This window comes from Phoca vitulina, unplaced genomic scaffold, assembly GCF_004348235.1.
Source record: "Phoca vitulina isolate PV1807 unplaced genomic scaffold, GSC_HSeal_1.0 scaffold28, whole genome shotgun sequence".
NCBI classification, from domain to species: Eukaryota; Metazoa; Chordata; class Mammalia; order Carnivora; family Phocidae; genus Phoca; species Phoca vitulina.
In genome coordinates this window covers 19,442,858-19,459,405 of record NW_022589731.1, presented here as the reverse complement: position 1 = coordinate 19,459,405, position 16,548 = coordinate 19,442,858, and the positions used below count along the sequence as shown (strand labels likewise).

General features: G+C 46.1%; 1 protein-coding gene across 4 annotated transcripts in view; it reads left to right on the top strand.

Moving 5' to 3' along the window:
* The first annotated feature begins 5,093 nt into the window (after positions 1–5,093).
* The window catches only part of CPXM2 (carboxypeptidase X, M14 family member 2), a 71,407-nt gene continuing 59,952 nt past the window's right edge, over positions 5,094–16,548 (top strand). Inside the window, exons 1-2 of one of the 4 annotated variants that reach the window (XM_032423245.1) lie at positions 5,437–5,492; positions 6,153–8,837. Coding sequence is in view for 1 of the 4 variants with exons in the window: in XM_032423244.1 (XP_032279135.1) it covers positions 5,347–5,492 (146 nt within the window). In the remaining 3 variants the exon portion in view is untranslated. Of the gene's footprint in view, positions 5,493–5,548; positions 8,838–16,548 lie in introns of those variants that run through there. The other 3 variants (XR_004301688.1, XM_032423244.1, XM_032423246.1) reach the window with 3 other exon arrangements.

Genomic DNA, 16,548 nt, shown 5'->3' with positions numbered 1-16,548 from the left:
GAGGGGGAATGGGGAGTTGTTGTTTAATGGGTCCTGAGTTTCAGTTTGGGGTGATGGAAAGTTCTGGAGCTGGATGGAGGTGGTGGTCGCACAGGGATGTGAATGCACTGAATGCCACTGAATTGTACACTTAAAAATGGCTGAAATGATACATTTTATGTTATGTATCTTTACTGCAATAATGAAAAATTGTATGTGCCAAAACAATGCGCACAATAAAACCAAACAACCTCCCCACCTCAACCCAGGGCTGGTCATGGAGACGGAAGCAGGGCCACATCTGTGGGGTTGTCCTGTGATTCCAGCCATGTGGACAGCGAGTGGAGACCGGGAGCTAGGCAAGGCCTAGAAGGGTCCATAGGACCTTGGGTGCTTTCTGAATTTAAGCGAGAATTTTCAGGTTCGTCTAACATCTGATGACAACTGAAAAGCCAAGGGCACAAAGGCCTCCCACGCTGACATTAGGAAACTGGCCCAGTTAGCTAAGACCCCTCCTGCCCTGCCCGCCTCACCTTCCTGTCTGTGCCACACTCTAGAATTTCATTTCAGTATTTGCTCATTACCTCTTGGCAGTTGTGTAAAATCTGTAATTTGTTGATTCGATTACTTTTTAATTCCTGGAAAGGTCAACATTAATAAATAAACCAGGATAAAGGAGGGGAACCTGACATCTGTGCTCACATTTAACTGCCTGTCATTGTCACTGTAGAGGAGACTTTCTTACGTAGTGACAGTTGTCAGGCAGTGACTCATCATCTATTTTCCTCTGCGCTTTTTTATTGTAAAGACGATATTATAACATCTAGCAACATTTAAAAACGGTACCCATGATTCCACTGTCCTTGGACAAACATAGTTTTTTGGGGGACATATTTGTAATCCTATTACATATGCAATCATGTTATTTTAACTTAAGAACGTATCAAAGCATTTTTCATGCTGTTACTGAGACTTCGTAATGGTCATTTTTAATAGCCTGTAATTTACCCGGCCATGGCTCCAGCTACCTTCTCGGTTTTCTGGTATCACATATCATTTTGCAAGAAAGCATTTTCATACTTTTTTCTTCCTTTGAATTATGTCCTTCAAATACATTTCCGGAGCTGGGATAATTTGTGCATTTTGACAACATTTGGTTATGTATTTGTGCTGTTTTGTGTAGTGCATTTTTTTTCTTTTTTTCTTTTTTTTTAAGGTTTTATTTATTTGCGAGAGAGACAATGACAGACAGAGAGCATGAGAGGGAGGAGGGTCAGAGGGAGAAGCAGACTCCCTGCTGAGCAGGGAGCCTGATGTGGGACTCGATCCCGGGACCCCAGGATCATGACCTGAGCCGAAGGCAGTCGCTTAACCAACTGAGCCACCCAGGCTCCCTGTGTAGTGCATTTTTTTTCACTTTGCTTTTCAGCAGCGCCCATGTATGTGCTCATAATGATGATTTTTGCTCTGTGGTGTGCATTGTGCTCTAATCAGCTCATTACCATGACAGTTGTTTTCACTGTTTAGATTCTGAAAGGCAAGAATTTGGGGGAAGAAAATGTTGAATTGCTCAAGGGGAATGGAAACTTGGACAGAAAGATTGATCTTGAGATTATCCATAGGGATGAATGAAGGGATTTTACCTTAATGCTGGGATATTAACCTGTCTAACCACTGTCATTAGAGAGCCAGTGGTCGAGTTATTATTGGATTAGAAAGACCGAGCAGCGTAGGAATAACACTCACATTCCATTTCATCTAGAACACAAGAGCATTTTAGGTGAACAAGAAATTGCAGTAGAACAGTATCTTTCTTTGACTATGCCTAGGACAGGAACATCTTAGAAGACAAGGGATAGAATTGCTTTTAAGAGTCAGATTTTTTTTTTTTGGCTAAATGTATTTCAAGTCAAATTGTCCTTCAAGGACAATGGAAAGAAATTTGATGAGTTTCAGTTTGTCTTACCTCCTGGAATAGGACTGTCTCCACTAAGGACTGAAGAGGAAATAGGACAAGGATGAATTTTGGTATCTGAACCTTTTTATTCCCCAGAGGCATGAATAATGCTAGAAGCATTGGGATCCGTCCCAGGATGACCAGAAAACATGTCAGCCATGGGAACCATCAAATGCTGACAATGAAGAAGGCAGCAGGTGTCCCTCTTTCCCTCTCCCCATGACCTCGATCCCCACGCTGTTCCCAGGACAGGTGTCTATGGTACCATTTTTTTTTTTTTTTAAGATTTTATTTATTTATTTGACAGAGACACGGCGAGAGAGAGAACACAAGCAGGGGGAGTGGCAGGGAGAGGGAGAAGCAGGCTTCCTGCTGAGCAGGGAGCCCGACATGGGGCTCCATCCCAGGACCCTGGGATCATGACCTGAGCCGAAGGCAGATGCTTAACAACTGAGCCACCCACGTGCCCCTATGGTACCATTTTTAATATTCCTATTTATGGGCTTCTGTGTTCCTCCCTGCTGGTCTGGGAGTACCTTTATGATAGAGACAATGCCTGGTCGCCTTGCCCTGTACCAGGCATCTATTAAGACACTCAAGTAATGATTTTTTAACGAACGAATATTGTTAGGGAGTAACAAATTGACAAAGGTCCATTCACATGGAATGGTAATGAGTTCATTAATCTGCGAGTGTCAGTGACCGAGAACAAGTTTGCAGTGGGAGTCGGGAGAGGAGAGGGGCCGTGGAAGGTTGAGGAGTGACGATTTCTAGTGATGGACGATGGCACGGACAACAGAATGCCTTTGGAGTCACGTCACGGCTCTTGACTCTTGTTGGTTATGAGATTTCCCTTCTTGGAACCTCAGTTTGCTGCCTGAAATAAGATAACTATTCTCTATGGGGTCAAGATGCAGTGGAGGTCAAATGAAATTACCCAGCACATAGTGAGTGCTCAGTAAATGTTAGTTTCTTCCCTCTGCATCTCTTTGGGTTTATTTAAAACAGTGGCTTGGAAGCTTTATTTTTAGCCACAGAAACCTTTGGAGGATACAGGGAGGCGAGGCTGCGCCGTGCGAATCTGGGGGGCGCAGGGGAGCTTAGCCTGCCTAGCCCGACCTCCCCCCCCACCCCAGCGGAGCAGCCCTGGAGGATGCCTTCATCCACGTAGCTCTGGTAACAAGCATACTGAACGGCCTGAGGGCCCTCTGGGCCGGTTACAACCCTGCCTGCTCCTCCAAAGGCCCGTGGCCGCTTCCTGAATCTTGCCGGGTAAAGGGAAATTGTGGAATTCAAGCCAAGACAAGCAAGGGCAGGGCAGGAATTAGAGCTTGATTTTTCTAGTTAAACATGCAGAACCTACCCTCATCTCAGAGAGTTGCATTTTGGCTGGGAATGTTTTAGGAATGGAAGGGCAAGAGGTTGCCGGCCCTTTGAGGTCGGAGCCAGATGGGTATTGCTGTGTATAAAGGCTTCTGTCTGGTTGTTAGAATACGGGAGCACGTGGGGGTTACAATGCATATATATTTAAGGATATTATTAATACTTTTCATCTGTAGGACTTTCATAGCTGGCATTTTTTTTGTGTGAAGATTTTATTTATTTATTTGTCAGAGAGTGTGAGAGAGAGATGAGAGAGCACACACAGGGAGAAGCAGGCTCCCCACTGAGCAGGGAGCCCGATGCGGGGCTCAATCCCAGGACCCTGGGATCATGACCTGAGCTGACGGCAGACGCTTAACGACTGAGCCACCCAGGTGCCTCGTATGGTTGGTATTTTTAAGTGAACATCCATAATCTTACTTGTTTCTGACATTCTCTTTGTGTGTTTATGAATTCATTCAGCTGTTACTGAGCACTCCGTACTCAGCACTAGGGATACAAGGTGAGCAAGGAGTGGCCTGCTTGCAGGGAGCTTTCATTCTGGTGGAAGAATCCAGTATGTTAACAGATTCACTAGCATCCGCAAAGTACCCATTGATGAGGGATGGGGAAAGAGCTGTTATCAGATTTGGGATGTAGGCGTGAAGGACCATATGGCAGGTCACAAGGCTTAGCCTAGGTCTGTGACTAGTTCATAATCCAGTTGATGACAAACTATAATTCTAGTTTTAATAATTTTTCTATTTGAAAGTAATAAAGTATAATTATTTTCATGATACTGAATAATTTACATTTTTCACCAGTAGAAATTATCCTTCTCCATCGCACTGCAGTTTAGTGAAATGTTAGTATACTAATAAAAGCCAATCTTTAATTTCCCTAATTTCAGAAAGTATATTAGACATACGGGTGTTACAGTTATAACCAAAGTGATGATTGACAAGTTAATTATTCTGCTGGAGGGGAATAGATGCTGTAATGATGTGGGCAAGATACAGGCAATTAAAAATAACCACATGTGTTAAATTTTAATTGTTTAATAAACAAAACGATTCTTATTCTCTGGAGAGTCTGTAAATGTGTCCTTAAAGTGGGGTAGCTGTTTGACTGATGAGTTTGTAAGGTGAGGACTGGGAGGGTTTGGCTGGTTGGCTGACTTTTTAAAAAGCAGTCGGGCTCTTTAGAGCCAGAGGAGTGGGTCCCCGGCTGTGAGCCAGGCTTGTGACCGAGGACACAGTGATGGTGGAGCTGGCTTTCTATTTATTGGTGGAAAGCTGTAGCAAAGGTTCTGAGTGTGGGCCTCCCCGTACACAATTCTGATGGTGAAGGAAAGGAGCAGATGAGGTGCCCCAAGGAAAGGCTTGTCTCCCCCTTCTGCTCCGGAGACAGCTGTGTTCACAGGAGGGGCTGGTGGCCCATGGGGCAGATCGCTGAGGGGCTCGGGGGTGGCTGGGAGGAGTGGGACTGACGCCGGTGGAGGAGCTCACCCTGGAAAGGAAGAGGGTCTCCTTGTCCCTTGAGATACTGAAGGTGCGGGAGAAACCCTGAGGTGGATTCACAGCCTTGGCACTAGAGGGTTGGTTTTACATTCTTGCTGAAGCAGGAGGCAGGGTCCTCTGCAGACAGTGAGTGTGGCCGGTGTAGGGGTTGGACGCTTCTAGCAAGAGGACAGGGAGAGCTGCCGAGCACTCAGCTGGTGTCCGGAGCTCATAGAATTGTAACGGTCCCACTTGGCACTGAGGGCACTTTCTGCACTAGGGGGCGGTAGAATCGGTGGCCATTTCCCTGGAGGAGGTCCGGGGACAAGGGCATTTTGCGAGCTGGTAGGACACAGAGCGCATTTGGAAGGAAGGGTGTGAGGTTCAGCTCCAGGGCTGGTGGGGGAGGAATCAAAGGCAGAGGGCTGATTCCCTGGAAGTGCAGGGCAAGTTCAAGGAGCCACTGGGGGAGATGAGGCTTTAGAAGTGACACAAGCTTGGCCGGGAGGACCGGGGTCATCTGAAGACTCCACAGGGCCAGCAGAGGTGATGATCTGGGGCCCGGGGGGTGGGGGGTGTGAGCGGAGGGTCCGAGAGGAGCAGACGTCTGGAAATCTTGAGGCTGCAGGGTTGGCGCTCCGTGCTGTCCCTGTTGGGAGCATCTGCAGGACGCGCTGGACCCCAGCTCAGAGGAGGTGAGGAGGGGGCGGCTGAAGAGATGGTGGGGTCTGGTGAGGAGGGAAACGCAGGTAAGAAGAGGCAGAGGCAAAGAGAGACGCCGCTGGAGGGTGTTCATGGGCTGGAGGGGGAGCCTTCCCAGCACCTGCCTGGCCCTGGGGTTCTGCCCAGTGACTGGACCTCCGGCTCCCCAGTGAGAAGTGTTCACCCAGGCCCTCCCTTTCTCTTCAGTTGATCTGGTTTTCTGCCTTCATGGCTCTCTCACTGCCCCCCGCCCCCACCTCCAAGAATGCACAGCGGCAGCCCCCCCGGGGCGCAGAGGGAAGGGGCGCCAGGGACTGGGGCCGGGAGCTCGGAGGGACGCCCAGCAGTCCCTGGAGCAGAGCTCGAAGGGAGGCTGGCTGGCACACCATCACTCATCTCCTGTTGAGTGTGTGTGTGTTTTCAGAATGCGTGGTGCTGTGTCTCCTCACTTACCGGTGACATGAAATGTTTGCCACCTGCGGGGGCTGGGAAGACAGAAGCTTCCAAACTCCTTTCTAACTTCTTTGAAAACTGACAGTCTTTGAATTGCTGAGTTTGGCACAAAATGGAGGGGTTTTCATGAAAACCTCTGCAAGTTCAAGTAAAAAGCCAGGCATGCGATCAATTCTTCATGTTATGTTTCCACAATGCAGGGAGAGTTGTTTGAAATTAAATAAAACTCTCACTTATGCCTGCATGGCCCATACCTGGTTTCCTGGGTGCCAGTGACTAAGAAAGAAGCTCTCAGAAGGTAAAATCTTTGAAATCTTGAGGCTGCAGGGTTGGCGCTCCGTGCTGTCCCTGTTGGGAGCATCTGCAGGACGTGCTGGACCCCAGCTCAGAGGAGGTGAGGAGGGGGCGGCTGAAGAGATGGTGGGGTCTGGTACTCCTTCCCAGGGATGGAATTTCCACTCTGCTTTATTCAAGGGTCCACTTTCCCTAGCTGTGACTCCCCGGGAAACCTTCCAGAAGGTTGCTGGGTATACCCTGTCTTTTCTCTAATCGGTTTCCAGGTGGAGGGGGACCTGCCTGCAGTGGGGTCCCTCCCCTAATTAGCTCCTGTCATGCTTCCACCCTGGACCCACATAGCCTTTGTGGATTGGCTCCCACTATCTGTCTGACTCATTCCCCTTGCTCACTGCACCCCTAGCAGGAGCCTCCTCTTTGTTCCACAGATAAAGGAAGCATGCTCCTGCCTCAGGGCCTTTGCACTTGCCATTCTATCTGAAGGCTCTGCCCTCTTGCATTCAGAGGCTTTTTTCTGACCATTCTTTTGAAACTCACTCTTAGTCGCTCTGTGTCCTTACTTGGCTTTATTTGATGACCAATTTATTTGTTGGTACTGGCACTGATCTCACTCCCAGGCAGCAGGCGGGACCTAGCTCTTGTGTGCCACCGAACCCCCAGTGCTAGGTAGCGCCCTCCAGAGGGAAAGGCTCAGCAACCGCCCCTCCTGCTGCATCACTCGAAATTGTTCAGATCAATTATCCAGAGGCTGGGCTGCCGCCCCCTGCCCAGAATGCACTCATAGTAGGGGGGCTCTTTAGTGCGCAGACCACTGAGAGAAACTTGTCACACCCTCTGGGGAGGCAGCTCTCCCATGCCTTCGCTGTCCTTCCTTCTCTGATGACCAGGTCCTCAGCTGGTGTGGGAGGGCAGACAGGAGCACCGATTCCGGGGTGAGTTGGGGATCCAGACTTCCTAGTTGGCATGGCCCTGGCTATGTTTCTGAACCTTTCTGTGCCTCAGTTTCTTTATCTATAAAATGATGACAGTGGTACCTGCCACATAAGGTGGCTGAGGGGACTGAACCAATTAATACACGGCAGGCAGTCAGGATAGTCCCTGGCATGCAGTGAGCGCCCTGTTGCTGCTGATTTCTTGGTATTTCTTCTGGTCTTTTGTGGAGGGTCCTGCTCACGCTCCAGCCCCTGTGCTAACCCCTCTTTCTTCTCTCCAGCCAGTGCTCTTAGGGCACTCAGACCACGTCCTCCCCTCTTTCTGATGGGCCTCACTCCCTGTGTGTGGTCTTCGAGTCCTGACCCTGGGGCAGGTGGGTGGTCCAGGTGGGCTCCCGGCCCTTCCCGGCCTCTGTTTCCTGGTCTGTCGGGAGAAGTGACGACTCCCTCTCTCAGCTCGTTGTGAGTGTTCAGTGAGACACGGTGGCACATTCGGGACACAGCAGAGACTCCATGAACCGTGGCTGCTGTGATTTATAACGTGGCCTCACCCCCACTTTCCTCGGAGCTCCCTCCTCTAGCCGTTCACAGCTCGAACCTCCAGTGCCCCCCTCGCCCCCAGAGGGCACCCAGGAAAGACTAGAACTGGCTCGGTCGCATTGCAGCGAAGAAGAAGAGTCTGACATTTTGTGAAAACCTTCCTGTGACACATCTGTATTTTACTGACATTAATTTGGCCAGCAGGAAAATTTCTTTAAATAAAACCACGGTGGTTCCCTATAGCAGGGTGACTGAGCACTCTGCCTTACTGTACAAGGTGCTCTCAGTAACTCTGCCAGGAAGGTCCTTTCCTTGTCCCCACTCTGTGGATGAAGAAACTGAGGTTTGGAGAACACAAGTAACTTGGTTATCTCTCTCTCTATGTTCAGAGTGAATATACCCGTGCTTTCTGCGCCCCCCTTCCTCCCGCTATTGCTCACGATTTTCCCCTGCGCCTTGGAGCCTCAAGCCCCACGGATGGACTCGTGGGTGCTTCTGCTTGCAGAATCTGGGGCCAGAGGGCATTGCGGCTGCACCCAGGGCCCACTTACCCATCAGACACAGCAGGCACGGTGCCAGGGGCCTTGTGACCTTTAGGGGCCCATGACAATGTTTAACCTCTTTGACAACCTGAATAAAATAAATGAGCTTTTAGATGGAAGAAAAGGTTTTAATAGATAATGTTCATATTTTCATCTTTATACTCATGTGGTCAAAAAATGGTTTTAAAATTTTTTTTTTTTTTAGGGAGGAAGTGGCCTGTGCACAGCAGAGTAGTGGCCTGCCCTGATGTTTATGTCCTAGTCCCAAGAATCTGTGAACGTGCTAGGTTTCATGGCAAAGGGGCCTCAGGGTTGCACACGGAATTAAGATTGCTAATCAGCTGACCTTAAAATAGAGAGATGACCCTGGGTTGTCTGGGTGGGCCCAGGGTAGACACAGGGGTCCTTAAAAGTAGAAAGGGGGGGCACAAGGACAGCTGGTGGGATGGCAACTGTTGCTGGCTTTGGGGCTGGAAGAAGGGGCCCTGAGCAGGGAATGTGGGCAGCCTCCAGAAGCTTCCAGAAGATGCACAGCTCTGCTGACGCCTTGATCTCAGGACTTCTCACCTCCAGAATGGTAAGATAATACATGTGTACTATTTAAGCTGCTAAGTCTGTAGTGATTTTATGGCATCCTTGGGAAACTCATAGTATCCACAAAGGCAAAAGTTTCTAGGGTCCCCAAAAGTCCTCAAATGGCCTGGCTGCCCCACAGCTTTGCTCTCTGATGCAAGGTCATGCCATGCTAGAGAGCTCCAGCTGAAGGCAGGGCCTGCCAAGTAGCTCCATGCTCGACACGCATTTTAACTGAATGGAACTGGGCCAATTCTCTTCTCTCTATTTTTTAGGATTCTTGTGAGCCATTTCTTTGGTTCCTTTTGTCCTGGTCTCTTGAGTGACTCTTCCAGATTTAAAGGGCTTTAAATATCTTCTTTTTACTTTAAGTTCTCTGCAGTGAAGCTCCTTAACTAGGAGTTGCCTCATCCTTTACCCAAATTTATTGGACTTGGTCCCCAAAGTGGTATTTTTCCCCTCTTACCCGGTAGACATTTTTTACTGGAGGTAATGGAAACTGGATAATATTTCTAAGTTTATAACATTCCCTCCTATGGTCTGCATTTTCAAAAGGCCATGGTAACTGGTCCAAAGTGAAAAATCTAATAAATCAATGGGCTGATTTTTCAGTGCCCAACATTTGTCTGTACTGAGAATATAGCAGACCCATTTTACCGCGTGGCTGATGGCAGCAGAGAGAGGAGGCGGGACGGAGGGAGAGAATAAGGAGGATGTATTTTGTGTTCTTGGGTGCTATGGGTACCATGCCTATTAGAGACAAAAGGCAACACCCCCCCACGCCCCCCATATTGTTTCAAGATGCTACGAAAGGCAAGTTTAGACCTCTGGGGAGCAGTGGTCTTGCCAACATAGCTTGGCCACAGCCAGGATTTGAGCCTGCAAAGCTCTGTCAAGGAGGTGATGGACAGGAAGAGGAAGCTGCCAGCCTCCTCATGGTTCCAGCAGAAAATTGGCCTAAACACTAGGAGAGATTGTCGGGCCCTTCCTTCTCTGATTGAAAGGGGATTTAATAGTGTGCTTTCCCTCCTTGCGTGAGAAAGTGGACAACACTCAGTGCTATTTACAGCTGGGGTCGTGGCTTATTCGTGGTCCTTTTAGTTGATTGATTTTGCTCATTTGCCATAGCCAGTGGTATTTGCCAAAGCAGATGATAGTTGTTGGTGAGGATTTGGGGACATTTTCCCCTGTGAGGTGGAAGGAGAGAAGAATCTGACCAGCAAGACCAAGTGTCATGAAACTCCACTGTGGTAGAGCCCCGATGGGCGCCTCGGATCTTACCCTGTGTCCACCCAAAATTAGTTCTTTGTGATTTGAGCTACTTGTGTTTTTCCCAGTTACTCCCTTTCTTGTCACTTTGCCTTTTGCTGTACAAAAACTTTGAATTTTTACGTGGCTAATATAATCAGTCTCTGAAGGTTTATGTCATATTGGAAGGCATTGTCCCTTCTGAGGATGTAAATAATTTCCCCCATATTTTCTTCGAGCGCTTTTATGATTTCGACGTCTGCATTGAAATCTTTTGAACCGTTGTATTTTAGAATGTGTGTTGGCTTAGGTGTAATAGATCAAAGTCATTCTCCAATGGCCACTAGGATGTCCCAACATTATTTTTTTTCCCATATTTTCTGCAACTGCTATGGCCTGAATGTCCATGTCCTCTCAAAGTTTGTATGTTAAATCCTAATACCTGATGTGGTAATGTTTGTGTGTAGAGCCTTTGGGAAGTGATGAGGTCATGAGAGTGAAGCCCCCATGATTGGGATTATAAAAGAGGCCCCCCCAAGCTCCCTAGCCCCTTCTGCCATGGGAGGTTGTAAGGAGAATCTGTGACCTGTGGCACCATGTGACCATCTCGGACTTCCCAGCCCCCAGAACTGTGAGAAATGAGTTGCTGTTATTTATAAGCCACCCAATCTGTGCTGTTTGGTTACAGCAGCCGACAGGGACTCAGACTCCAACTGAAGGGCCTCCAACTTGATATTCTAAATTCCTGTCTTTCATGGGGTTATAAATTCTAGATATGTCTTTGGTCAGATTTATGGTTTGCAAATATTTTCTCCCAGTCTGTAGCTTCTTTTTTAATCTTTCCCACATTGGCTTCACATGTTAACCTCTTAGAGGAAAAGATTTTAATTTCAACCAAGTCTACTTTATTGATTTTTTTTTTCTTTCCTTTATGGGTTGTGTTTTTGGGGTCATGTCTAAGAACTCTTTATTAAGCTCTAGATCCCAAAGACTTTCTTGTATAGTATCTTCTAAAGTTTTGTAGTTTTATGTTTTACATTTAAATGTATGATCCATTTTGAGTTAATTTTTATATAAACTGTTAGGTTTAGTGGGATTTAATGATATATGGTTAGACCTAATGCTGTATAATTGTGTATAGATATATATTTGCTTCCTCACCAAAGCTGAACAGACTATCTCTCCACCGTAAAATTGCTTTTGCACCTTTGTTTAAAGTCAGTTGGCCATGGGGCACCCAAGCTGGCTCAGTCAGTAGAGCATGGGATTCTTGATCTCGGGGTTTTAAGTTTGAGCCCCACATTGGGCATAGAGATAACTTAAACATAAAATCTTAAAAAAAAAAAAGTTGGCCATATTTATGTGGGTTTATTTCTGAGTTCTCTGCTCTGTTCCACAGATCTGTGTGTCTGTCCCTCCATCCGTACCGCCTTGTCTTTATTAGTGTAGCTATATAATGTCTTGAAACAGGGTAGATGGATTTCTCTCACTTTATTCCTTTTCAAAATTGTTTTAGCAATTCTAGTTCCTTTGCCTTCCTATATTAATTTTAGAATAATATTGTTTATATCTATAAAAAAGTCTTAAGAGGATTTAACAGGAATTGCATTAAACCTATCTATTAACTTGGGGAGAATCGACAGCTTCCCCATACTGAATCTTCTAATCCACAAACAGGGAATGGTTTCTCATTTATTTAGAGTTCTTTGATCTCCCTCGCCAGTGTTTAGGGTTTTTTAGTATACAAATCCAGTACATGTTTTGTTAGATTTACACCTAAGAATTTCCTCTCTTTTGAGCACATGTGAATGGTACTGTTTGCTAATATTTTATTAAGGATTTTTGCATCAATATTCATATGTGACATTAGGTTAAAGTTTCCCTTCTGTGAGCAATCTGTTGATTTTTGGTATCAAATCTTCCACAAGTGAGGGAGGGAGGATTTCCTTGCTTTTCTATGCTTGGAGAACGTCCAGGCATGAGCTTTCTGTGGGGCTGGGGGGAGCTCTTGCATGACTGCCTCGGCACCAGTCCTCAGGCTGTTTAGATTTTCTGTTTCTTTAGTCGGTTTTGATAAATTCTATTGTCCTAGAACATTTGTGTTTTGAAATATATTCAAATTCGATTCAGCAAAATTGTTTAAGGATTCATTTCTTCTGGCCAGTGATTATTTTCTAATGATTTTGAAGTGTTTGTGCATTTCCTTCTTTTACTTCACTAGAATATCTAGTATCTATCTTACCATTTTCCCCTCCTTTATTTATTTATTTTTAATTTTTAAAAAAGATTTTATTTCTTTATTTGACAGAGAGAGAAAGCACACAAGCAGGGGGAGAGGCAGAGGGAGAGGGAGAAGCAGGCTCCCCGCTGATCAGGGAGCCTGATGTGGGGCTCGATCCCAGGACTCCGAGATCATGACCTGAACCAAAGGTAGATGCTTAACTGACTGAGCCACCCAGGAACCCCTCCTCTTCTTCTTTTTTTTTTTTTTTTAAAGATTTATTTATTTTAGAGAGAGAGAGAGAGAGCGCACATGAGTGGGGGGAGGGGCAGAGGGAGAGAATCTTCAAGCAGACTTCCCACTGAGCGGGGAGCCGGATGCAGGGCTTAATCTCATGACCATGAGGTCATGACCTGAACAGAAACCAAAAGTTGGATGCTCAACCGACTGAGCCACCCAGGCACCCCTTTCCCTTCCTTTTTTAAGAATAGCAATCCTTAGAATTATTTATTAGTTCTGCTCTTTTTCTGTTTTTGAATTCATTAATTTCTTTAGATCGATTCTTTCCTTTTGCTTTGTTTAGATTTATTATTCCACTAACTTTCTGAGTTGGACTCTTCGTTCATTTATTTTTCTCCCTCTTATTTAGTGATACCACTTTGTAAGACTGAGAAACCTCTGCTAAGTACTGCTTACCTCTGTCCTGGTGGTGTCGACATAGGATATGTTATTACTGTTGTTTTCTAGATGCTCTTTAGTTTCGATTTTGGTTTTCTCTTGGATCAGAGATTGTTTAGGAGACTGATTTACGTTTCCTGGGGCAAGTGGGTTTTGGATTTTTAATTTCATACGTGGCTTATTGAATCAGAGAATATTGTCTCTACTTTCTAATTTCTTGGTACTTGGGAAGTTTCTTTTGAGATCTAAAATGGACTATTTTTGTTTTCAGACTACAGAACACATGTATAGCCATTAGATTTACCTTATTAATTATGGTGTTTAAACTCCTTTATGCTGATCCATCATGGCCGAGGGAGACTGTCTCTCTCCATCCTGTGTCTCCTATAATTTGTTTCATTAATGTTAGTGCTATGTTTTAGCGCATAGAGATTCATAACTGCTTAATGCCTTATTGTGAGCTCTGTCCTTTGGAATCACGTTATCACATAGTGCCATTCTTTGTCTGGCTTAATGCTTTTTTCCCCCTGAATTCAACATACAGACTTTACAATTGCAATCTTGGCTTTTTCTGTGTTTGCTTTTGCTGATATCCATGTGCCCCTACTTCTATTTCATTGTTTCTGACTCACTTTGTGTGTTTTTTGTGTATATCCATAGAGCTGTGTTTCCTCTGATGATTAGGAAGGTCTGTAATGTAGTTCCTGTGGCTCTTTCTCTCACTACAATTTTCTATAATGCCCCTAATACAGTATTTCTTCAGACACTACCGATGAATACCCTGTTATGAACAAATGATTAAATGTGTGTAATTCTCCTTCATATCCTCCCCTCTCCCTCTGCTCCTTCCAATTTTAGCTGACTTGTTACCTGGCTTACTGTTCACCTCTGCATGGTAAATGTTCCTAAACCTCCACTACCTAATTTATTACTTTTAATATCTTTTAATTGTCCTTCTCCTTCTTTAGCTATTTGGAGCAGATTAAAAAGCACCAGGATACCTGGGTTTGGGGTCTGAACTGGGAAAGCCTCTTGAACTTTCTATGCCCAATAGCACCGTCTTCCCAAGGAGGCAATAATCCTGCCAGGTGCTGCCTTCTGTGCACGGGACAGGCTGCGAATTGTCCATCCTCTGTGTGACCCTGAGCGAGCCACTGGACTTCATTGCTTCTGTTGCTTTATGCAAAATGGGAATAATGATAGTTACTGACCTCATAGTGTTGATTAAATGAAATAAAATAAGTAACAGAGCTAGAACTGTGGCTGGCACATAGTTCCCGTCCGGTAGGTGTTCCTGATGATCCTGGTTCCTGGAACCAAATGAAGCTGTAGTGGAAAGTGGGCATCCCAGAAGGTGTCCACACTAGATACCTCTGAGGGCTGTAAGGAAAACCATGGAGCCCTCTCCCCTCCTCCCCAAGAGCCCTTTCTGCAGCAAAGACGGTGCACTAGAAATAATGGAGCTTATACGGGCAGACCTCACAAAACCCAAGCAGTGTGGAACCAGAACAACGAAAACTGACAACAATCCTAATAAAAACATCAGCATCAGCATGTTACATCCGATATTCAAGTACATAAACGGTACTACTTTGAACAGAAGGCTGAAGTTAGCTTGGAAGCATTGAGGCTGCTATGTTAGGCTTGGGAGACAGGGATAGGTCGGACATCGCCGTCAGAAGGTAGGGTGGAGGTTAGCAGCTGCGACTCCAGCCAGATGTCATGGGGACAGAGATGACAGCTTTGGCTCATTATCTTTTGCTTGTTTCTTTTGTGCAAAGGTAGTAAATAACTGTGCAACGAACACTTCCAAGTTAGAGTTCATGGCCAAACTGAGCAGAAAGGAAGAAGGAGGATGGGTGTGTGTTGGGATCCTTGATGGGCTGCTGCATCCAGCTGAGCTCATGCGGCTTCCATTTCGCTACTGTGACTGAGTGGTACAAACATTAACATGCTGGGAGACCGTCATGTATGGACCACAGTGAACTCTGCCTTCTGCTGGCATTAGTCCTCTCTGTACACACACACACACACACACACGCTCACACGCTCACACACACACTGAGTATCTGTGTATAACACATGGTGCAAGGGCCTCTGTGAAACCTAGCCAGTGGATTCTCTGTATTACCAAGTCCATTCTGAATTGCGGTCTCAAGGCACAGCTGAGGTCCATAAAAATGAGTGCTTTCCCCTCATAGTCCTCTACCCAGAAGCTTCTGGTCTTTTTGGAATTTCTGGTAGGTGTCCAACCATCTCAGCAGAAATTTCCAAACCATGTTTGGTAATTCTGATTTGGGAGGAAGGAGACTTTCAAACAGGAAAAGACACGATTTGGTGGGGTCCGTGTTCTCCCCGCGTGGGCTTGGCCACTTCCACCCGCGCTGGCAAAATGGCAGCCCACGGCCAGGCCTGGGCATCATTCCGCACTTGCCGCTGCCCTGTTACATTACAGAACAGTCATGATGAAAATAACAACCACATGGTGAGCTTCTTCAGTAGCAAGTACATCGCATGTGCTAGCTTTGTGCCCAGGTCTGTGGCCTGATCCCGCCCACCACCGCCCCACCCCGAGACACTCCAGCTTGGCCTGGGAACATTGACCTCTCCCGGTGATGTGGATTGTGCTCCCTCCATACCATCTCTCATGCCTGGTAGGAAGGTTCCTGTTTTCTTATTAGGAAGAGAGGCTTTGGGGGAGACTTTCCATGTGGTGCTAGCTTCAGTCTGGGTGGAGGGAGTGGTTGAGCCCATGTTTTTTTTCTAAGCATCTTTAAAAGTTAACATCTTTGCTAAGTTTCAGAAAGCCACTGTTTTTCTTCTTTTTGAAAAACCTTCTGATCTCCGTGTTTCTTTAAAGTCTATTTAAAAAAATAACATCAGCGCGGCCAACAGACCAGTCAATTGGCAATGCATTTAGAACACAAGGCGGGCAATAGGAAGTAAAAGGCAAAATGCTTTCCAGTTTTACTCATATGAAATTCCACTGACTTTCTCTCCAGAGTCGCATAGTGAAATGTGAACTCTTAAAAGAAAAATAAAAAAGAATCCTTGTTTTTTGATCCTGCTTTGAATTTATAACTGAGATGTAAATTGGCCTCAATTCTTGCAGGCATTGATGAAAATGACCCTAACCTGGGTGGGGGAATTGAGAAAGTGCCAGAGCACAGCAGACATGAGAAAGAAATATGGGCATTAATTTTTTAATTAAAAAATCATGGGTATATATATATATATATATTTTAAAGATTTTATTTATTTGACAGTGAGAGAGGGAACACAAGAAGGGGGAGTGGGAGAGGGAGAAGCAGGCTTCCCGCTGAGCAGGGAGCCCGATGTGGGGCTCGATCCCAGGACCCTGGGATCCTGACCTGAGCCGAAGGCAGACGCTTAACGACTGAGCCACCCAGGCGCCCCTCATGGGTGTAGTTTTAAAAAGTCAAATAGCACTACTTATACTTAAAAATAGTAGCCTCCAGGGGCGTCTGGGTGGCTCAGTCGGTTAAGCATACGACTCTTGATCTCAGCTCAGGTCTTGATCTCAGGGTCGTGAGTTCAAGCCTGGAGT